Below are 22875 nucleotides of genomic sequence, written 5' to 3' on the forward strand. Positions count from 1 at the left end.
AAACTGTCAGCTCAGTCGCCAATGATTGCTGCAATAAATAACAGTGGTACCGTTGTCTTGTAAGAAACTGTAGAAAAAAAACTGATTTTACAGCAAAAAGTTGGCAGCTGAGTCGCCAGAATTTTACTGTAAAAATAACAGTGGTACAGGTTCTCCATTTACAGTAATGAACTGTAAAAAAAAAGGACCGTATATTTTATGGTAAAAAGTGCTGTCGCCAAAGTTTACTATAAAAATAGCAGTTTTACTGTGTTTACATTTACAGTAATGCACTGTAAAAAAAGGACAGATTTGTCGCTACCTCATAAACATATAACGTACCAGGTCCGCCAGAGAATAAGATGACAGAGCAGGAAGGATTGGTGTTATCAACTTGTGACTTTGTCGCTTTATTTAGCGAGTACTCAGACTCCTCAAGATAAACGTTTCCAGAAAAGCGACTACGGAGTAAAGAAAGAAACTTTTAGCAACTCCGATAATGTAAAGTACCGCTCCTCTCAACGAGCAGTGAGTGACCCTGCCGTTTGCTCCGCCCCCACCTAACGGCACTTACGGGCGGCTCCGTCTTTGTGGCATTGGAAAAAACAGCAAAATGACAACAGAAGAAATTCCATTTGTAGTTTGCAAACGCATGTTTCTCTTTGGCAAATGCATAATGGTCAATAATGAAAATGTGCTGATAATTGTAAGCCACCACCACCACCCATAGATTGTAGTCCTGTATATGCAATGTATACTTTAGCATGACAGTCGGGTATGCTTACATCAGGGGTGTCCAAACTTTTTCCACTGAGGGCCGCACATTGAAAAATCAAAGCTAGCAGGGGCCATTTTGATATTTTTTCATTTTAAAAACCAATACAATATATGTATAAAAAATATACATTTAGGCTTCCACTCAGGCTTGATCCCGGGGACCCCAAAGGGTTTTGGTCCAAAAAATATAAAAAATGTGTCAATATTCAGTATTATTATTTGTGTTGTTATTCAAGTTTTTAAATCTCTGTCTATCTGTCAATATAAAATCTTTTAAAGAATTTTGTCAAAGAAAACCCTTTTTTTAATGAAAAAACACAAAATATGCAATATTTTCACCCAATAAAATTTTTAAGTTGTATATTTGAGATTATATAATAATTGGAGCCTAAAAATGTCAATAACTCATAACACCATTGATTTTAATTCATTATTATTTTTTGAGCAATGACACTTAAAAACGAATCACACTAAAATTGTAGGGGATCTAAAAGGGTCCTACTCATTAAAGTGTTAAAAAATTAATTATAATTTTTTTTTTTTTTACTGTTTACTTTTAACAATAATTTTGAGATCAACTTCAGATCTATTTGTCAATTATAAGTTTTATTGTTGTTTATGTTTTTTGTTTGTTCGTTTTAGGCCCTTTAAAAAAAAAACAGCTTTGTTTTTTACATGGCAAATACAAAATATGCAACATTTTCCCCAAAAAATCTCAAAATATTTAATGTGACGTAATTGGAGCCTTGAATAGGTCAATAATTCATCATGACATTGATTTTGATTCATTATTATTTTTTAAAGAAAGAAACAGCCTACATGGCAGCTTTGTGTGATTAGAGTAAACATTGCTACATTTTCTTGTTACATTTCACCTGTTTGCTCTTTAAATACCACTTTTAATGTTTTTTATTTTTTTCAAGCGTATTTTTAAAATGTGCCGTGGGGCCGTTAAAAAATGACCTGCGGGCCGCAAATGGCCCCCGGGCCGCACTTTGGACACCCCTGGCTTACATGAATGGCATCATTAACGTTACGCTATTGGTCAGCAATAAGTTGTTTGGGCCCTGCTGGTGTGCAGATGGACCACGTGTGAAACACTCAGCAGAGCTTCATCTGCTGGTGATCTCACAACCACATATTTGGCTTCTCTATGTTCCAGGAAAGTGTGCATTTGTTGCTGTTCCATCCGAAAGCAACTACAACATTGTCCCACATGAACAACAAAGAGTTTGACAGGATGCAAACTAAATGGTAGAAGGGGGACTTGTACTCACTGGAAGGCGAAGGTGCTGCCATAGAGCTTTTTGGCAGTGCGGAAACGAGCCTCCTTGGCTGGAGGGCTGCTGAGCAGCAGGAACTGGTGGGAGGTGTGCATGAATTTCAGTTGCTATCACGATGACATCATAAGAGAGAGGAAACAAAACAGGAGAAGGAGGGGACATTATGCATTATATGAGAGAAAAACAAGTGTTTTGGTAATGAGTCGTTTCTTACCCTACTGAGAGGCAGCTTGACGATGTGGGACCTATTACTGGAAATAATCCTGCAGAAAGATAGGCAACATTATTACATAGTCTTAATTATCCACCATATTGATAGTCAAAATATTGTTGTTTTATGAAAACCATGGCTGTAGCGGCTACTCTTGCATTCAAAAAGTTCGAAAAAATAAAAATAAAGTAATGCAGAGTAGTCTTGAGGAGGAGGTGTTTGACTCACTAAATTCCTTAATAAGCACTCGCGGAGATATGTCGAGATTCCAAATGATCAAAATATTGTCCGTGGTTGACTTTCAATATAATCAAAATAACTTATTTAGCGTGGCTTCAAAATAATCAAAATAACTGGTTTAGCGTGGCTTCAAAATAACTTGTTTAGCTGTAAACAAACTGTTTCACTCCTCACTCCTTCAACATGATAGACAGACAAAAGGCACCCTTTAGCTGTAAACAAACTGTTTCACTCCTCACTCCTTCAACATGATAGACAGACAAAAGGCACCCAGCTGTCCTGTCTCCTTAATTATAGGAGGAGGAAGTGGCTCACCAGTAGGAGCGTGAGCAGCTGAAAACAATCAGTCAATCACAATGAAATCTAAAACATCCAATAATTTATCAACATCATCATTGAGATTATTTGATTTCATTGTCAAAACAATTAATAAATAAATAATATAGATAGGCTCCAACATTGGCCATGTCCAAGATGCCTTTCAACAGAATATATGTTATATATTGGGGCGGCATGGCGTAGTGGGTAGAGCGCCCGTGTCAGAAACCTGAGGGTTGCAGGTTCGCTCCCCGCCTCTTACCATGCCGTTGTGTCCTTGGGCAGGACACTTCACCCTTGCCCCCGGTGCCGCTCACACCGGTGATTGAATGTTGAATGAATGATAGGTGGTGGTCGGTGGGGCCGTAGGCGCAAATTGGCAGCCACGCTTCCGTCAGACTACCCCAGGGCAGCTGTGGCTACGAAAGTAGCTTACCACCACCAGGTGAGAATGAATGATGGGTTTTTAACATGTAAAGCGACTTTGGGTACTTAGAAAAGCGCTATATAAATCCCAGGTATTATTATTATTATTATTATTATTATATGTCTGTATTCACTCCAAAGTAAACTTCAAACGAACCAACACTACTGCGTAAAAAAAAAAAAAAGGTCTGATACCAAAATAACTTGATTTCCAGCGTTGGCCTGTCACAGGATGCCACCTGTGCAACAAATCCAGTCGTGAAATGTCCTCGTTCCTAAATATTCCAAAGTCAACTGCCGGCTTTATCATAAGAAAATGGAAGAGTTTGGGAACAACAGCAACTCAACCACGAAGTGGTAGGGCCACGTAAACTGACGAGAGGGGTCAGCGGATGCTGAAGTGCATAGTGCAAAGAGGTCGCAGACTTTCTGCTCAGTAGGTTGCTACAGAGCTCCGAACTTCATGTGACCGTCCAATTAGCCCACGTACAGTACGCAGAGAGCTTCATGGAATGGGTTTCCATGGCCGAGCAGCTGTATCTAAGCCATACATCACCAAGTCCATTGCAAAGCGTCAAATGCAGTGGTGTAAAGCACGTCGCCACTGGACTCTAGAGCAGTGGAGACGCGTTCTCTGGAGTGATGAATCATGCTTTTCCATCTGGCAATCTGATGGACGAGTCTGGGTTTGTAGGTTGCCAGGAGAACGCTACATTTCGGACTGCATTGTGCCGTGTGTGAAATTTGGTGGAGGAGGAATTATGGTGTGGGGTTGTTTTTCAGGAGTTGGGCTTGGCCCCTTAGTTCCAGGGACAACGTTGATATATGTTTGATGAAACGTGATTATATACATGAGTGTATGTATACATATGTGCTTGTATATGTAGAGTATGAATGTATGTTTGTCCAGTGAATGTGCGTGTGGATGTATGTACTGTTTGTGATCTCAGGGCATTCAATCAATCGCAACTGGACTACTTGGTTTGTCTTGGAAGACGTTTCGCCGCTCATCCGAGTGGGCATGATCAGTTCGTGCTCATAGACTTAGATTGGTCAGATCTAGTCCAGCGGCTGGTGCCAAAACCCCAAATATTTATACTCCAAAAAACCATGAGGATGTTTTCGCCCTATCGTAGTGAGAATAGCAACTGTTTTGATTCAAACGAGCAATCCTACTGTCAAAGCCAACGACAGTCGTTGAAGTGGAATTTCCTCTCGTTAGCATTGAGGTATTGTGTGGCAGAACGATCGCTGTGGATCGACTACTACCAGTCCAAAATACTCGGAATTCCCCGTGTAAGCATTCCATTCATCCATCCATCCATTTACTACCGCTTGTCCATTACGGGGTCGCGGGGGGTGCTGGAGCCTATCTCAGCTGCATTCGGGCGGAAGGTGGGGTACCATGCAGTTGTAAACAAATGGCACACATGGCATTCTGGTCCCAGAATGTTTCTAACTCATGTTATTTGCTGGAAGCTAAATTGCAGTCTTTTAGGAATGGTTGAAAGGACAGTGTTGTATGTGGGAGACAGGCGGTGTCTCAGACCACCTTCTCTGTTTTCTACCTTGACATATATGGCTTCCCTCACTCCTCTTTCGTACCATCCATATCTTCTCCGTCATTGTCCAGAATCTGTGATAGTGCACCACCCGATGTGTCAGGTTTCATGTGTCAGGTAAATTGCGACGAATGCATCCACTTCCTACTGTAATTTTACTCATTTATTTTTCTTTATTTTCGATGGGCTAAAATTGTTTAACTCTGAAATATTTTTTTTGTAGAACTTTTTGCCTTTGTTGATTTTTTTGACAACATAATTTTAGCATAAATTCCATGTAAGTATATTTTAAGTAAGCATATGCAAATTATATGCAATAAAAACCCTCACTACTGTTACTTTTAGTCCTGCTACTCAAATGAGGCATCATAGGAACTTTGTACAATTTAGTTTTGCCTGAGATAGGCCAATACATATTTTAAGTACTATTAGATTTATAAAAATACATTTGAGTTTATTTTGAGAGATTTACAAATAGGAAATGGTACTGATTTGGTGGAATGTGGCATATGTTTATATTTGACCTTCGAGGTTCCTCTGTCACAAGCTCTTCTACCATCCATAAATTCATCCAGCTAAAGTCACGTGTATTATTTTCCACCCAAAAAAATCAAATCAACTTGGCTGAAAGGTCGTCAGCTTTCTATCAATTCAAATTCCGGTTTTCCTCACTCACCACTGTAGCAGAGGATGGGCCAAAGGATCCAGTTTGTCCATCTGCTTCTTGATCTCCAAATACGAGCCCTGGCAAAAGCACACAAGCGCTGTGAAACCAAAACCTAATACAAACACTGCAGTGGCAAAGTGGGGACAAATGCAAATGCCAGGACACTGAATAAAAATGTGTTTTGTGGTCCTGCTTGTTTGCATTTAGTTGTCTGGCATTCTCCTTCTTATACCTGGGTCATTTCCCGTATGGACATGACGCTGTCCAGCGCTTTCTGCAGCCTCTCATAATTCTTCTTCTGTGTTCATCGGTACAGCCCAGCAGCATTTTCATGTAATGACAGTGGAAAGAACACGCAGGCATGTCAAACCTGTTGTATCCATGTAAACGATAAAGCCGGCCATAAAAACGCACAAGTGTGTTATATAATTACAGGCAAGACAGATGTAATTGCAACATTTATTACTATTATTATTATTAGCCTTTATTTAACCAGGTAAAATCCCATTGAGATCAAAGATCTCTTTTCCAAGGGAGACCTGGCCAAGAGGGCAGCAGCAAGGTTACATTAAAAACAGTAAACAAATACATAAAACATCACATTTACGACATTAAAACTTGCTCACATAACACATGTGCATACAGACAAGGTAGACTGCAGTCCTTTCACAGAAGCTTTAAACTCATTCAACGTAACAAGGGTTTGAAGTTTAGTATTCGATTGTAGGTTATTCCAAGCCTTCGCTGCTGAAAACCTAAATGCTTTCTTGCCCAGTTCAGTTCTTACTTTGGGGACGACAAATTGCAGAACATTTATTGAACGAAGATTGTGACTTCCTTGTTTCTTTGTTAAAAGACAAGACAGATAAGATGGAGTGATACCCAGAATGGTTTTGTAGATGAAAACATACCAATGATTGTATGTTTACATGATTTAGCATGTACAACGGGCTAAAATAAGTGTCAAAGTACAGTGCGGAAAACATACATTCGGCAATAGATTCTAAAATAGCTAAAATAAGTTAAAAAGCAACTAAAACTCCCATGCAGTCATGCATAGTCATCTATTTCACACTTGTGTGTAAACAAAAGTATTTTTTAGATATTAAGTACAGTTACAGCTTTAACTGTACTTTATTTATTGATAATGTTTAATAAATGTGTAGATATATCATACGTTGTTTTTCCAACATGCCAATTATCGCAAAATAGTTGTATTGTGACATTATTATCCTTGGCAATATAGACCTGTTACTGTTTTGTGTTTGTTACAGTTCTTCTATGTAGACCACAAGGAAGTGTTTTAAAATGTAGGAAAATTACAATATGGCCCCTTTAATGGTAACATAATACATAATGTTGGATATAGAGAACATACAAACCATTTATTTATTGAATCACAAATATTGAAATTCAATGATTTGGTGCATTTACAAACAGCTAAAATTATGTACGAAGCAAACTATAACTTGCTACCCAAGAATGTACAACAATTATTCTCAACAAAAGAGGAGAAATATAACCTTAGAGGAAAATCTAATTGAAAAGATTTGTATGCTCGTACAACACTTAAAACCTTTAGCATATCAGTTTGTGAAATTAAATTATGGAATGGATTAACCAAAGAAATCCAACAAAGCACCAATATGATTCAGTTTGAGAGACTGTTCAAACTATAAGTGTTCACAAAGTACACACAAGAATTATGATGAATATCTTGAACCCTTTTTTAATTTTTGTATTTATTTTATTGAGACAAAGATTATTTATGTTTTTAATATTTGTTTACTTACTATGGTATATTATTTATTTATTATGTATGTGTTCACTGTTCTGTTACAGAGAACAAGGAAATAGGATAAAATTGCTATGGTATGAAAAGGGGTAGGATTAAATAAACTCAGCTTCTTCATACTCCTTTTCGGACGTGCTGTAATGAAACAACTGGAAATATGTGATGAATTACATTGTATCATATGCGTGTTCGAAGTAAACTGAAACTGAACTGAACTGAAACTGAACATATATGGTTATGTTAAGATTGCTGTTACTTTGTTGTAATAACGATTATACTGCATAGCTGTGTTACCGTTGGCAACATAGTCAACTGATATTGTGCAGCGTTAAGACAAGAGATAATTGTTTTTGCCTTGTTTTGATATCGTTTAGTAAATATTTAATGTATAGCAGGTATAATGGTTGTCACAGAGTCATTATTGTTTAAATCCGTATCGCTTACACTGTGATTGCACACCCAACAGATTTCCACAATAGGCATCATTGACAGTTACTCATTACATACATTGGGAATGCTAGCTCAAGGGATGCTGACCTTTGGGTTAAAGGCCAAAGTCTTAGGGTCATTGGGATCCACCACAGAAGGATAGGGCTCAAAGATGATGCTCTTGCGTGGAGACTCGAGAGCAGCTCGGCACATCGCCACAAGGAGATCCACAACCTATTTGAAGGGCAGGTCAACTCCTTACTTTTAAACGTGACCATGGTGTTGTCTTCCAATACTTTTTTGGTAGTATGTGTGGTTTCTTTCTCACCTCTGCCCCAGTGGCCACTTCCTCTGCAGCCCCCGACATCACACCCAGAGTGTAGAAGGAGAACACACACAGCTCCCTCGTGCACACAGCCGGCTACAACCAAACCGTTTTATTCGCTTGAAAAAAATCACAAGGCTCATAACATTTGTCTCGTTTGCCGTGGCTACCTTCAGCATGGATCCGTTCTGAAAGACGTGCTGCTCGTCACAGACCACGCAGTACTCGTTGAGCGTGGGGATCCTCTGCTCGGAGTACTTCATTATCTGCTCAGACAAAACGCACCAAGAACACACACAAAAGAACGGTTGTGTTCCTGCTGATGAATCCATAATTTAGCACTGTCCAATGTAGTACGCACACTATTAAACAGAAATATCTTCACTTTGTGAAATGGTCCCTGACATTTTCTTACAATGCTACTGATCACACTCTGATGAATACCGTAAGTAGTCATTGGGTGTGTAGTCTATGAAAACAAATAACATCACATGTCTAATTACTGGGTCATCAACAGCTACGAGTGGATGCAAACCCCATGTAATTTGTACTAACTCCACAAGATGGCAGTAGCTGTTTTGGAAGTATATGTGGACAAGAGGGCAGCATCCAGAGCAGGGGTCACCAACCTTTTTGAAACCAAGAGCTACTTCTTGGGTACTGATTAATGCGAAGGGCTACCAGTTTGATACACACTTAAATAAATTGCCAGAAATAGCCAATTTGCTCAATTTACCTTTAACTCTATGTTATTATTAATAATGAATGATATTTACACTTAATTGAACGGTTTAAAAGAGGAGAAAACACGAAAAAATTGACAATTAAATTTTTAAACATAGTTTATCTTCAATTTCGACTCTTTAAAATTCAAAATTCAACCGAAAAAAAGAAGAGAAAAACTAGCTAATTCGAATCTTTTTGAAAAAATAAAAATAATAATTTATGGAACATCATTAGTAATTTTTCCTGATTAAGATTACTTTTAGAATTTTGATGAAATATTTTAAATAGGTTAAAATCCAATCTACACTTTGTTAGAATATATAACAAATTGGACCAAGCTATATTTCTAACAAAGACAAATCATTATTTCTTCTAGATTTTCCAGAACAAACATTTTAAAAGAAATTCAAAAGACTTTGAAAAAAGATTTAAATTTGATTCTACAGATTTTATAGATTTGCCAGAATATTTTTTTTAAATTTTAATCATAATAAGTTTAAAGAAATATTTCACAAATATTCTTCGTCGAAAAAACAGAAGCTAAAATGAAGAATTAAATTAAAATGTATCTATTATTCTTTACAATAAAAAAACTAAATTTACTTGAACATTGATTTAAATTGTCAGGAAGGAATTTAAAAGGTAAAAAGGTATATGTGTTTAAAAATCCTAAAATCATTTTTAAGGTTGTATTTTTTCTCTAAAATTGTCTTTCTGAAAGTTATAAGAAGCAAAGTAAAAAAAATAATGAATTTATTTAAACAAGTGAAGACCAAGTCTTTAAAATATTTTCTTGGATTTTCAAATTATATTTGAGTTTTGTCTCTCTTAGAATTAAAAATGTCGGGCAAAGCGAGACCAGCTTGCTAGTAAATAAATAAAATGTAAAAAATAGAGGCAGCTAACTGGTAAGTGCTGCTATTTGAGCTATTTTTAGAACAGGCCAGCGGGCTACTCATCTGGTCCTTACGGGCTACCTGGTGCCCGCGGGCACCGCGTTGGTGACCCCTGATCCAGAGGCTTTAGCTCGCTCTGCATGCGCTTTAAAATGTAGGCACTGCTACTTACAGTCGTGGTCAAAAGTTTACATACACTTGTAAAGAACATAATGTCATGGCTGTCTTGAGTTTCCAATAATTTCTACAACTCTTATTTTTTTGTGATAGAGTGATTGGAGCACAGAACTTTCCTCCAGAAAGTCGTATCTTTATCCATGTGATGTCAGATGAAACAAAAATTTAGCTGTTTGGCCACAATACCCAGCAATATGTTTGGAGGAGAAAAGGTGAGGCCTTTAATCCCAGGAACACCACACCTACCGTCAAGCATGGTGGTGGTAGTATTATGCTCTGGGCCTGTTTTGCTGCCAATGGAACTGGTGCTTTACAGAGAGTAAATGGGACAATGAAAAAGGAGGATTACCTCCAAATTCTTCAGGACAACCTAAAATCATCAGCCCAGAGGTTGGGTCTTGGGAGCAGTTGGGTGTTTCAACAGGACAATGACCCCAAACACATGGCAAAAGTGGTAAAGGAATGGCTAAATCAGGTTAGAATTAAGGTTTTACAATGGCCTTCCCAAAGTCCTGACGTGTGTACAATGCTGAAGAAACAAGTCCATGTCCAAAAACCAATAAATTTAGCTGAACTGCACCAATTTTGTCAAGAGTGGTCAAAAATTCAACCAGAAGCTTGCCAGAAGCTTGTGGATGGCTACCAAAAGCGCCTTATTGCAGTGAAACTTGCCAAGGGACATGTAACCAAATATTAACATCGCTGTATGTATGCTTTTGACCCAGCAGATTTGGTCACATTTTCAGTAGACCCATAATAAATTCATAAAAGGACCAAACTTCATGAAGAAATTATTGGAAACTCAAGACAGCCATCACATTATGTTCTTTACAAGTGTATGTAAACTTTTGAGCACGACTGTAGCTGTTTGTGTGACTGCATGCATGCTACACTTGCCGTTATTTACAATGAACTCATCAGCAAACTGGTTGTTAAATAAACACACCAAATTTACTGTAGTCAGTATTTAACATTTTAAAGGCCCCGTTTAATCACTTATTTCATAGTTCTGGACCTAAAAATTATACATACAGGTAAAATGTCCCCCCAAAAAGGCTTGTTTTCCAATGAGTTGCAGCACATTTTGGAACGCTTACATTTAGGTCTCGTTCACACTGCAGGTCAATTCCATTTTTTTTCCCTTATGCAACTTATATCAAATTTTTTTACGTCAGGGTGAACAGTGCAATTTCGAATTTTTCACAAAGGACCCGGGCTTTCGTGCATTCATCCGACCAGAGCGTCATAATTATTCGCCAAAATAGATTGGTTACAAAATAAATAGTTGACAACGGAGCAGAAAACGGGTGAAAATCAAATATTTTGGGAACTCAAGTGAAAGTTCCACCACTCCTGTCTCCAACTGCTTGCCCACAGACACGCTTCAAGTAGACATCGAAGCAAAATATTTCATAAAAATGCCTTCCTAATATTCTTAGCGCAATAATTTGGTTCATAAAATGTTGACTTTGATTGAACAAAATCCTTGAAATTGTAACAAATACGCTCGTACTTAGACTGCTAGAGTTGAAGCCATGTTTACTTGCGTAAACACTGCAGTACGTGCGAAGTCATGACATCATGTCCGCATGCGGGTCAAATTGCATTCACATTAGAAATCACTATTTTTTTGTAATGTGAAAAGCCAGATAAAAAGATTGGATTTGACCAAAAAAAAATCAGAATTGGACATCTGACCCTGCAGTGTGAAAGTAGCCTTTGCTTCGAAATGCTAACTACTGACTCCGCCCACAGAAGACTAGATACAATTTCATATTCTTCATCCCAAATCACGTTATTTTACGCTGAAGTTTTTTAAGGAATGATCAAATATGTCTGTCAGATGCATTGTTGCAGGTTGTAGCAATACAACTAAAGAAGGGGTCAGTCTGCACCCATTTCCAAATAATGGGAATATGAGGAAAGTATGGACCTCTCCTGTCTAAATGACTCGCGCAAATTGGACGGACAAAGTGAGAGGAGTGTAATTTGTAGCAATCATTTTAAAGATTCTGACTTTGAAGAAGAAGGGTTTTGGACGGAAAAAATGCGAAAGACTTTAAGCCCGACGGGATCCTGAATATCAGAAGCACCCTTAGTGAGAGAAAAACGGAAAAAGTGCAAACCCGGCATCAAAAACGAGATAAAAAATGAAATTAAATGAGATAAAAAAGAAGGTAAGCCGCTAGTATTCTATTGTTCTATCTATTCAGCCCTTTGAGACACTTGTGATTTAGGGCTATATAAATAAACATTGATTGATTGATTGACTGATTGTGCGTCCTCTTCTACTGATGTTTTCCTCAAGATGCTGAGGATATGGTGAAAGAGCTACATATGGTGTCTATGGAAGATGAGATGGAAGCGAAGGGAAGTCCGGAAATTTGAGATTATTTGATGTTTTTTTTGTTCCTAATGTTAATCTATTTTGAATTAATCATGGACCAGGGTGACAAAAACATGCAATTAAGTGATCAAAATAATAGTTTTTCATGTCTTTATCCACACTGTCTATGCGGGGAAATGGGCTCCAGTTCTGTAGATGACGTAACATGGAAAGAGCGGCATATCGAGTCTGACGATGTAAAGGTGGCATTACAGATAGTTAGTTATCTACCAATCACTCCAAAACTAATTGATATTATGGGAAATGACTGCCAGATTTACCTTCAAGAGCAAATAATACAGCAGGAGTACTTGATAGTGAAATCTTGGTAATCTGGTCACTATGGGGTTGGCTTAGTGGTTAGCACAATGGGTTTGATTTCCAGGCTCGGGGTCTTTCTGTGTGGAGTTTGCATGTTCTCCTTGTATTTTGTGTGGAGGTTGCATGTTTGCATGTGGATTCTCTCCTCCCACCTCCAAAGACATGCACCTGGGGATTGGTTGATTGGCAACACTAAATTGGCCCTAGTGTGTGAATTAGAGTGTGAATGTTATCTGTGTTGGCCCTGTGGTGAGGTGGCGACTTGTCCAGGGTGTACCCCGCCTTCCGCCAGAGTGCAGCTGGGATAGGCTCCAGCGACCCCGAGAGGGACAAGCGGTAGAAAATGGATGGATGGATGGATGGATGGATGGATGGATGGATGGATGATGGACGCCATGGGTCTTAACATTTTTTGAAAGAGCAAGAAGGAGGAACAATTGGACCGATGTATTGCACCTGCACTAAGAAGCCATACTCCAGTGTGGGAATGTTCTTGCAGTGGCCGCCCGCCTGGGATGAGAAAAACAATTCAATCAGCTGCCTGGTGGTAATCTGCGCTGGGGCCCTTGCCGCCGGTACAGCCACAGTCTGCTGAGTCAAGTGAAGACAAAGCATTATGGGAAACGGTACACCAGGGGGTTAAAAACGTAAGGCTCGGGTGGGTTGATAACAGAGAGGAAGATGGATAGTACAATTTTTCAGCTCTGCAGGGTTGAAGTTTATGGGAAATGATCTACACTCTAAGGATCAAAGCTTTGGGACACATTGCCATTACTTTACTTGGTCAAGGTTCTTAGTCAGACTGTTCGTTGGAAGCCTAGAATTGTCCAAAATGTCTTATAAAATGAACACTTCAGATAGTCTAGCCCAGCCCGATTGAATAACCAACTTGTCGAGAGTTTTGTCCCAAAACCTTTGTTCCTACAGTATAGGTCGAGAACGCCCAGAGTTTGGCAAGACAGTCACCTGGCTGTTTGGTGGATAGCTAAAGAGCTCCCCTTTCGGGTTCTTCATGGTGCAGGAGATGGACCGATTCATGAGTCGAGTCACTCTCAGCTCAGGGACACTCAGTTTCCCTTTTAGGACCGTGTCTTGGATCAAGGGGAAACTTGGAGACCTAGATAGGGGCAAACACAAAGAATACCCGTCACATCCTGTTTACATTCAATGGGACAAAAGCAAACGGCAATTGTTGCAGTGTAGCTTCTCAAAGCACAATACTACAGAAAGTAAACTTGAATATACTTAAGCGTAGTCCATGTACAGCTTACATACAAATATAGATTTAGTAGCCACTGAAATTGACTTTGCACACATCCAATATTGTCTTAGTATCGGACGATACAGGTGAGTAGCAACATAATCGTGTATTGCCAACAGTCAAGCAGAATCATGGTCTGGGGCTGCAAGAGTGCTGCTGGTACTGGAAAGCAGGAGTAGGAGTTCATTGTGAGAAACGTGCAGTGTTAATTTTGACAGCAGTTTTTAATTCATTTTTAGTCAAAATCTTTTGACAAAAACAAATTTTAGTTTCAGTCAAATTTTAGTCATCTAAATTGATTTAGTTTTAGTCAATGAAATTATATCACTCTTTAGTCAACTAAAATTACAGTATATTTAGTCGACTAAAATATAAAGTATAAAAGATAAGGCCTCTTTAAAGTTTATTTGAAAGCAGCTTTATTAAGACTACCGTATTTTCGGACCATGTGGCGCATTGATTATAAGGCGCACTGCCGATGAGGTCTATTTTTTATACAAAAGGTGCACCGGATTATAAAGCGCATTAAAGGGGTCATATTATGATGTTTTTCCACATCCAAACACTTCCTTGTGGTCTACATAACATGTAATGGTGGTTCTTTGGTTCAAATGTTTTACAGACAGTCTTCAAGCCGCTTTCTGACCTCTTCAGGATGCGCTGTTTTGTGGGCGGTCTTATTTACGTGCCTCCACTTATACAGTGTCTTCTCCTTGTCATTTTTATTGTACCGGTAGTTTTTAGCGCTTCTATAGCGGGTCTAATGACAGATATACGTTCGAACTGTACACCATGTTGTATTGGAAATGGCAACAGCGGAAGATGAATGCCCCACACCAAGAGGATAGAGGAGACGAAGGACTTTATTGGCTACGGCGCGTATTACAATGGCGGGCGCGCGCAAATTTTTGGGAGTTATGCAGATTCCAAATACAATATTTTTGAGCGTCGTGTTTATTGTTCTACATTCTCAATGTAACATAGAAGTTGACGCACGCTCAGCTTCAACACTGTTTGATGCACTGTGACGCCATGAGAATTACTGAGAAGAAAGCCACATCAGTTTTTGCGAAAGTAGCTAATTCTAAACAAAAGCTGAACGCACTTGTGCATATATTTAGTCGATGAAATGTGAACACAAAAGTACATATTTGACCACTTATACGTTAGGTCAGGAAAAAACACAGAGGCTATTTCATCCCTATTAGCCTGTTTCGCTGATTTCCCTGCTCTTCAGGGGATTTTGATTTGACCACTTGTGTTTTTTTTTACATTTTAGAGCAAGCTGAGCTTCTTTTTCGGTCCTAGATAAAAATCAGTAAAAAAAAAAATGTTTTAAATGAAATAAATAGAGATGTCCGATAATGGCTTTTTTGCCGATATCCGATAGTCCAATATTGTCCAACTCTTAATTACGATTCCGATATCAACGGATACCGATACATACAGTCGTGAAATTAACACATTATTATGCCTAATTTTGTTGTGTTGCATTAAACAATGTAACAGGGTTTTCCAAAATAAATCAACTCAAGTTATGGAAAAAAATGCCAACATGGCACTGCCATATTTATTATTGAAGTCACAAAGTGCATCATTTTTTTTAACATGCCTCAAAACAGCAGCTTGGAATTGTGGGACATGTTCTCCCTGAGAGAGCATGAGGAGGTTGAGGTGGGCGGGGTTGAGGTGGGGGTGTGGGGGGGGTAGGGGGTAGCGGGGGGTGTATATTGTAGCGTCACAGAAGAGTTAGTGCTGCAAGGGGTTCTGGGTATTTGTTCTGTTGTGTTTATGTTGTGTTACAGTGAGGATGTTCTCCCGAGTTGTGTTTGTTATTCTTGTTTGGTGTGGGTTCACAGTGTGGCGCATATTTGTAACAGTGTTTAAGTTGTTTATACGGTCACCCTCAGTGTGACCTGTATGGCTGTTGACCAAGTACGCCTTGCATTCACTTGTGTGTGAAAAGCAGTAGATATTATGTGATTGGGCCGGCATGCAAAGGCAGTGCATTTAAGGTTTATTGGTGCTCTGTACTTCTCCCTACGTCCGTGTACCACTCCGTACAGCGGCGTTTTAAAAAGTCATACATTTTACTTATTGAAACCGATACCGATAATTTCCGATATCACATTTTAAAGCATTTATCGGACATCTCTAATAATAAATAAAAAAATGGAGGAACATACTTGGGGATTGGGGAGAAGATGCTGAGCCCAGCCCGGAACTTCTTGATGGTTCCGCCTGCTTTGAACCAGCTGTGCCTTTTCTCCTGCTGGGCCTTGAGGAACTCATTACTGAGATGCTTCCACTGCTGGGACGTGAACGTGCTCAGGATCCTGCCACCGAATTACACAAGAAGGACACTCAGTCGCGAAAAAGAAAAGGTTAGCGCAACTAATGTCTACTATAAGATGATGATGTTTCCTTTTGCACAGTCATTAGCAAGCAGGAGTGTTTAATCCGAGACCAGCGTGTTCCAAAGTGTGGACTCACTTCTTGAGTTGCAGGCCCAAGCTGAATCCTTCTTTATTGGAGGGCTGGAACACATCGACCGACGGCTCTGGGGGAAGATGACTTGTGTTATTATTACACGGTGCAGTCACGCAACGCTCCTCTTTTTTCTTTTTTTTTTGCCTCCAACGCCTCGTGCCGCAAACATCGTACTCACCTCCCACGCTCAAGTGAGTGGCACAAATTGCTAAAAAGCGCCTTGAACATCAACACTGACATCTCTACTCACCGGGTCCATCGAGGTACTGAGAAAGAGAAAAGCGTAGTCTCAGAATAATGGGCTCTGTTCTGATTACTTTCCAAGCTGTCGCAACCTCCTCCTGAGTCAGACACATACACACACACATACACATGCAGATATACACAGCGTTAGCCTGCTAATTAGGACACGTTTCTCTACACATGAATAAACTTGCACTACAAGCTCCGTTGCAGTTGCAGCAGTGAGCGGAGATGCACAGTGAAGGCAGAACGCTGACTCACGTCTAGGAAGCCGATGTTGATATGTAGCTCGATGTCGACGTCGTCTATGATGCCGTACTCTCTGATGAAAGACAGACAGAGATTATTTTGACCTCTGCCAGTGTCAAAAGTGTGATGCGCAAGGTCATAATTCGGAGTTCGATCGTAACTATCTTGGAAAATATGTCTCGGACATCAAACGAAACAGACTTCAGATTCACTCTACAATTGCACTTCTTCTTTAGCTACTGTGTGCGCTTTGAGATGTCACCAGCAAACACTAGTGGTGTCAAAATGAAGTTTAATCGGTCCAACTCTAAACACTTTAGACCTTCTCTCACTACAAAGGTACAGTCGTGGTCAAAATTGTACATACACTTGTAAAGAACATAATGTCATGGCTGTCTTGAGTTTCAAATCATTTCTACAACTCTTATTTTTTTGTGATAAGAGTGATTGGAGCACATACTTGTTGGTCACAAAAAACATTCATGAAGTTTGGTTCTTTTATGAATTTATTATGGGTCTACTGAAAATGTGACCATATCCGCTGGGTCAAAAGTATACATACAGCAATGTTAATATTTGGTTACATGTCCCTTGGCAAGTTTCACTGCAATAAGGCGCTTTTGGTAGCCATCCACAAGCTTCTGGTTGAATATTTGACCACTCCTTTTGACAAAATTGGTGCATTCCGGCTAAATGTGTTGGTTTTCTGACATGGACTTGTTTCTTCAGCATTGTCCACACATTTTAAGTCAGGACTTTGGGATGGCCATTCTAAAACCTTAATTCTAGCCTGATTTAGCCATTCCTTTACCACTTGTGACGTGTGTTTGGGGTCATTGTCCTGTTGGAAGACCCAACCTCCGGGCTGATGATTTTAGGTTGTCCTGAAGAATTTGGAGGTAATCCTCCTTTTTCATTGTCCCATTTACTCTCTGTAAAGCACCAGTTCCATTGGCAGCAAAACAGGCCCAGAGCATAATACTACCACCACCATGCTTGACGGTAGGTTTGGTGTTCCTGGGGTTAAAGGCCTCACCTTTTCTCCTCCAAACATATTGCTGGGTATTGTGGCCAAACAGCTCAATTTTGGTTTTATCTGACATCACATGGACAAAGATAAGACCTTCTGGAGGAAAGTTCTGCGTCAAAAAGCCCCTTAAGTATCATTATTGTAACATTCTAAGTAAGTATAATATTTTGGATTTAGATAATTATGAGATATTCACCAGAGCAGTGACCAGAGGGGACTGCAACCTACAAAGGCGCAGGACTAGACTTGGCCAAATGGTGGGGTCTATCAAAGGCTGCCAGCCCATGTCAGAAATGGTGACACCTATTTAACATTTAAAACTGCACTGAAACAGTGGTTGAAAACTAATCAGACATGCACGCACACTTAGATTATTCACTTGTTTTTGTTTGTTTGTTGTTTGTTTTATTTTTTTGTCCATGGTCTGTGTTAATGGTATGCTTGTAATGTGTAATGTCTTGTTATTTATGTATTATTTTGTATCATGACCTGTTGAATGTTTACTGTATTAACCTGTTTTAGGACAACTGATGCAAATTAGCTATTGTGCTAACTCCGGCATATTTACATTGTTGCACTATGTTGATGAATATGCATTGTACTAATTCAAATAAATTAATAACAAAAATTTAAAAAACAATCAATTTGCCAATGAATCGTGATTCTTGTGTGTAAGGATTCTTAATCAATTCAAAATAAATGTTTTTATTTTAATTTTTCCCCCCAAAAAATCTGTCCTGTCTAGCCACTTTGGTAAATGTTTGGGTAGAAGTTTATCAAGCAAAACAAGTTTTCTTTTAAAAAATATAGACATTTATCAGAGCTGTTTATCTACTTTATGGAGCAATGTAGTTAATCATAGAACTGCAACAATGTTACTAAAAAATTATTGATTTTGACTCGAGAATCGTTTTGAATTGAGAATCGATTCTGAATGGAGTCCTTACCCCCGAGAATTGAATCGAATCGTGTGGTGCCCAAAGATTCACAGCTCTAGCACCAAGTTGAGAAAATATATAATTACAGTGATACCGCAATTTAACAGTGTTTTGAGATAAAAGCTGTCATGATTTCAGTACCAAGCAACAATTTGAGTTCCAAGCATCCCGCCATTAGTTGGTGTAGCAAATGTCTCAGTAAACCCTGTAAGAGCTTCCCCAAACATCTTGTTTCACTTGCTAGCATTAGCTTGTGGCTGGAGGTCAACATAACTTTGTTTTTTAGAGTGTCCGCCCTGAGACTGGAAGGTTATGAGTTCAAACCCCGGCCGAGTCATACCAAAGACTATAAAAATAGGACCCATTGCCTCCCTGCTTGGCACTCAGCATCAAGGGTTGGAATTGGGGGTTAAATCACCAAAATGATTCCCGAGCGTGGCCACCGCTGCTGCTCACTGCTCCCCTGATACTGTATTTTGTTGTGACTATCGTTGGGACTTTAACTTGAACTTTAACTTTTCCAAGCAGTAGAAGGAAGGAAATGAGAGTGACGGACAGTGCTACGAAGAAGAACAGCAGATATTCATTGAATTAGAAAAATAAATATTCCAAAACATAACTGAGCGTGTTGCCAACTTGGCGGAGCAATTCGAGCTTATCACTGCTAGTCTGCACCATACTTAGGCAGAATAACCCCAGCCAAGAATGTGTCAGGGAAGTATTTTTCACCTTCGAGCAAAATGGATAGTCTTAAATTTACAGGGATGTCAAACTCATTTTTCTTCACGCCCAAATTGCAATTATGGCTGCCATCCAATTTCCATTGCAAGCTATTTAATTACTTTCATTTTTACCAACAGATTGATGAACAACTTGCTTTGCTTGTTGCAGCATCCGATAATATTTAAGTAAAGAACACATGCAATTGAATACAGTACGAATTGAAAGAAGAATACATGCATTTTGTCAGAATGCGCTTTATCATTTTCAGCCTTTTTTTTTTTTGCAGGCCACATAAATGAAGTTTTGGGCCACATAGAATAAAGCAGCATACCAAATAAAATGACGAATAAAATAATGCGGCATATACTGTATCACATAAGATAACGCAGCAGGCCACATATAATTATGTGGCGTGCCACATCAAATGATGCAGCAGGCCACTTTAAAATCATGTGGCGGGCCTCATTTGGCCCCCGGGCTTTGAGTTTTGTCACCTGTGCCAAAGAAGTTACTCTCTTGGGCCTTTGTTTTGCTTGAAGAGATTTACACAAGGATCTTATTGCGTTTCTTATCTCTACGCAAACACATATTAGTCTCTCTGGTTTTAATGATGACCTGATGTCCCAGGTGCGACTGAAGTGGGAGTGGGACGAGTGTGTGTGTGTGTGTGTGCGTATGTGTGTGTGTGTGTTCTTGTATTTCCACCCTTTTGGAGACATCAACAAGGAAAAGTACCTTCCATATGAGGACATAAATCATGGTCCCAATACAGAAAACCATTGCATCTAATAAGGAATGTCTCATTTTCACCCCTGGTGGTGAAATCTATCAAAATTAGGGTGGACCCAAAAAGGAGGGATTTTTCAAATTGACTGTGTGTCGGTTTTAAAAGTGCTCCCCCTCTTGTCAACATATGTCATAACAAGTGTGTGTAAGAAATTGAAATGCGCCAAAATGAGTAACAGAAATAAAATACATATGTTTACAGAGACATACTGTAATAACTTGAAGTAAACGCTATACAAGTATAACCCATTTATCATTATTTATTTATAATATATATATATATATATATATATATATATATATATATATATATATATATATATATATATATATATATATATATATATATATATATATATATATATATATATATATATATATATATATATATATATTTTTTTTTATATATATATATATATATATATATATATATATATATATATATATATATATATATATATATATATATATATATATATATATATATATATATATACCGTAATTTCCGGACTATAAGCCGCACCTGACTATAAGCCGCACCAGCTAAAATTAGGGGAAAATACAGATTGCTCCATATATAAGCCGCACCCGACTATAAGCCGCAGGGTTTTGATGTGTAATTACCGTAGTATATAGGGGTTCCTGCTACCACGGAGGGGATTGTCGGGACAGAGATGACTGTTTGGGAACGCAAAGCGTCCCATTTATTAACAATAAATCTTTCAATCATTCAATCAAACTTTCACATCTTTGACATGGCGAACAGCATTCGTGCAGAGTACAAATAATACAACGGTGCAAAGTAATACAAAGTGCTCGTCTGTACGTTATCAAAATAACCAGCCTACCGGTATATGAAAAGTCAGTCTTTAATCATTGTGTCATCGTCTTCCTCCTGCGTACTAAAACCACCGAAATCCTCTTCGTCGGTGTCGGAGAAGAACAGGCCGTAAATAAGCCGCACCCTTGTATAAGCCGCAGGGACCAGAACGAGGGGAAAAAGTAGCGGCTTATAGTCCGGAAATTACGGTATATATATATATATATATATATTAGATATATATACAGTATATTATATATATATATATATATATATATATATATATATATATATATATATATATATATATATATATATATATATATATATATATATATATATATTATAAATAAATAATGATAAATGGGTTATACTTGTATAGCGCTTTTCTACCTTCAAGGTACTCAAAGCGCTTTGACAGTATTTCCACATTTACCCATTCACACACACATTCACACACTGATGGCGGGAGCTGCCATGCAAGGCGCTAACCAGCAGCCATCAGAGGCAAAGGGTGAAGTGTCTTGCCCAAGGACACAACGGACGTGACTAGGAAGGTAGAAGGTGGGAATTGAACCCCAGTAACCAGCAACACTCTGATTGCTGGCACAGCCACTCTATCAACTTCGCCACGCCGTCCTATTAGATATATAGCGCACTTTCCGCGCGCGCGATGATGTCCCGTTATCGATGAGAAAATGCATTTATAGACAATATGATTTGCCTGAACGGCTAGGAGACACCATGAGTAGCAAGCGGTACAAAGTAGATAAGAAAAAAAAAAATTTTTAAATAAATAAATAAAAATAAAAAAAATAAATACATTTTTTTTTTTTTTTTTATACTTGGGACTTCCCGCGGGCCTGATTTTGGATGATGGCCGTAGTTTGGGGACCCCTGATGTATATATTATTAATGTTATAAATACAAATCTTTATATATCTAGGAATGGTAGTCCTAAAGAAGTGGGCATTTTTTAGAGGTCTCAAGAAGATAACCAATACAATAATGTGTGTGCGTGTGTGTGTTTGTGTGTGTATACCTGACGGAGATAGCACTGTCGGTGTAGATGTCCTTAACCGCCTCGATATCTGCATCGAGCTGAGGGTGGCGGTAGAGGTCAGCAGCGCAGCCCCCCTGTCACAAGCATAGTTTGCCGTCAAAACATGCAGCACATTTAACATACTTTTGTCTTTATCAAGCATTCTTAAAAGGTGAAAATAATTTGGAAAATAACTTGCTTTGAGGCAACCACCAAGTCTATTCTATAATTTTCGCAGCGGCTATTTTGTAAAAAAAATTATTCAATAAATAAAAATTAAGTCACAATATACAGTGCATCCGGAAAGTATTCACAGCAGGGATTGCAAAATTCCGGGAATATTCAAAGTCGGAAACTTTCCATGGGAATTAACGGGAATATATGGAAATTAACGGGAATTAATGGGAAATTAATGGGAATAAACATTGAATGCAACATGCTAGATCTTGCAGCATGATTATTAGCTAAAACAACCAGATTTAATGCAAATTCAGTAGAATTTCAAACCTGCACTGTGCATTCCTCCATCACATGCACAGATAATTCCCAGCATGCTACACACTACAGCAGGGCTATTGAGGCCACACTAGTATTTGAGCCCAATTCCTTCATCCAGTCAGGTAAGTGTTGATGATATGACTGGGGTAAATATATTTGATATATGGCATTTAAGTTTAATAGAGGTGTAATTGCTTGTTACTGTATGACTGTAGGCTACTCCAGCAGACTTCTACTCAAGCTTGCTAGCTGTTCCTGTACTTGTTAAAATGATTTT

At 38.7% G+C, this 22875-nt stretch overlaps 1 protein-coding gene across 10 annotated transcripts in view; it reads right to left on the reverse strand.

Annotated features, from left to right (window-relative positions):
* The window catches only part of LOC133631685 (protein mono-ADP-ribosyltransferase PARP6), an 84413-nt gene that overhangs the window by 17844 nt on the left and 43694 nt on the right, over window positions 1–22875 (reverse strand). For 6 of the 10 annotated variants that reach the window (XM_062023939.1, XM_062023934.1, XM_062023938.1 and 3 more), the window contains 14 exons: window positions 22101–22195; window positions 16774–16834; window positions 16520–16610; window positions 16273–16339; window positions 15966–16115; window positions 13485–13635; window positions 12975–13109; window positions 8183–8278; window positions 8016–8108; window positions 7796–7921; window positions 5696–5761; window positions 5473–5540; window positions 2254–2302; window positions 2034–2146 (listed from right to left, as the gene is read on the reverse strand). In XM_062023939.1, the coding sequence (XP_061879923.1) occupies window positions 2034–2146; window positions 2254–2302; window positions 5473–5540; window positions 5696–5761; window positions 7796–7921; window positions 8016–8108; window positions 8183–8278; window positions 12975–13109; window positions 13485–13635; window positions 15966–16115; window positions 16273–16339; window positions 16520–16610; window positions 16774–16834; window positions 22101–22195 (1361 nt within the window). The remainder of the gene's footprint in view (window positions 1–2033; window positions 2147–2253; window positions 2303–5472; window positions 5541–5695; window positions 5762–7795; window positions 7922–8015; window positions 8109–8182; window positions 8279–12974; window positions 13110–13484; window positions 13636–15965; window positions 16116–16272; window positions 16340–16519; window positions 16611–16773; window positions 16835–22100; window positions 22196–22875) is intronic. The other 4 variants (XM_062023943.1, XM_062023944.1, XM_062023941.1 and 1 more) reach the window with 4 other exon arrangements.

This window comes from Entelurus aequoreus, linkage group LG02 (assembly GCF_033978785.1).
Source record: "Entelurus aequoreus isolate RoL-2023_Sb linkage group LG02, RoL_Eaeq_v1.1, whole genome shotgun sequence".
Lineage (NCBI taxonomy): Eukaryota > Metazoa > Chordata > Actinopteri > Syngnathiformes > Syngnathidae > Entelurus > Entelurus aequoreus.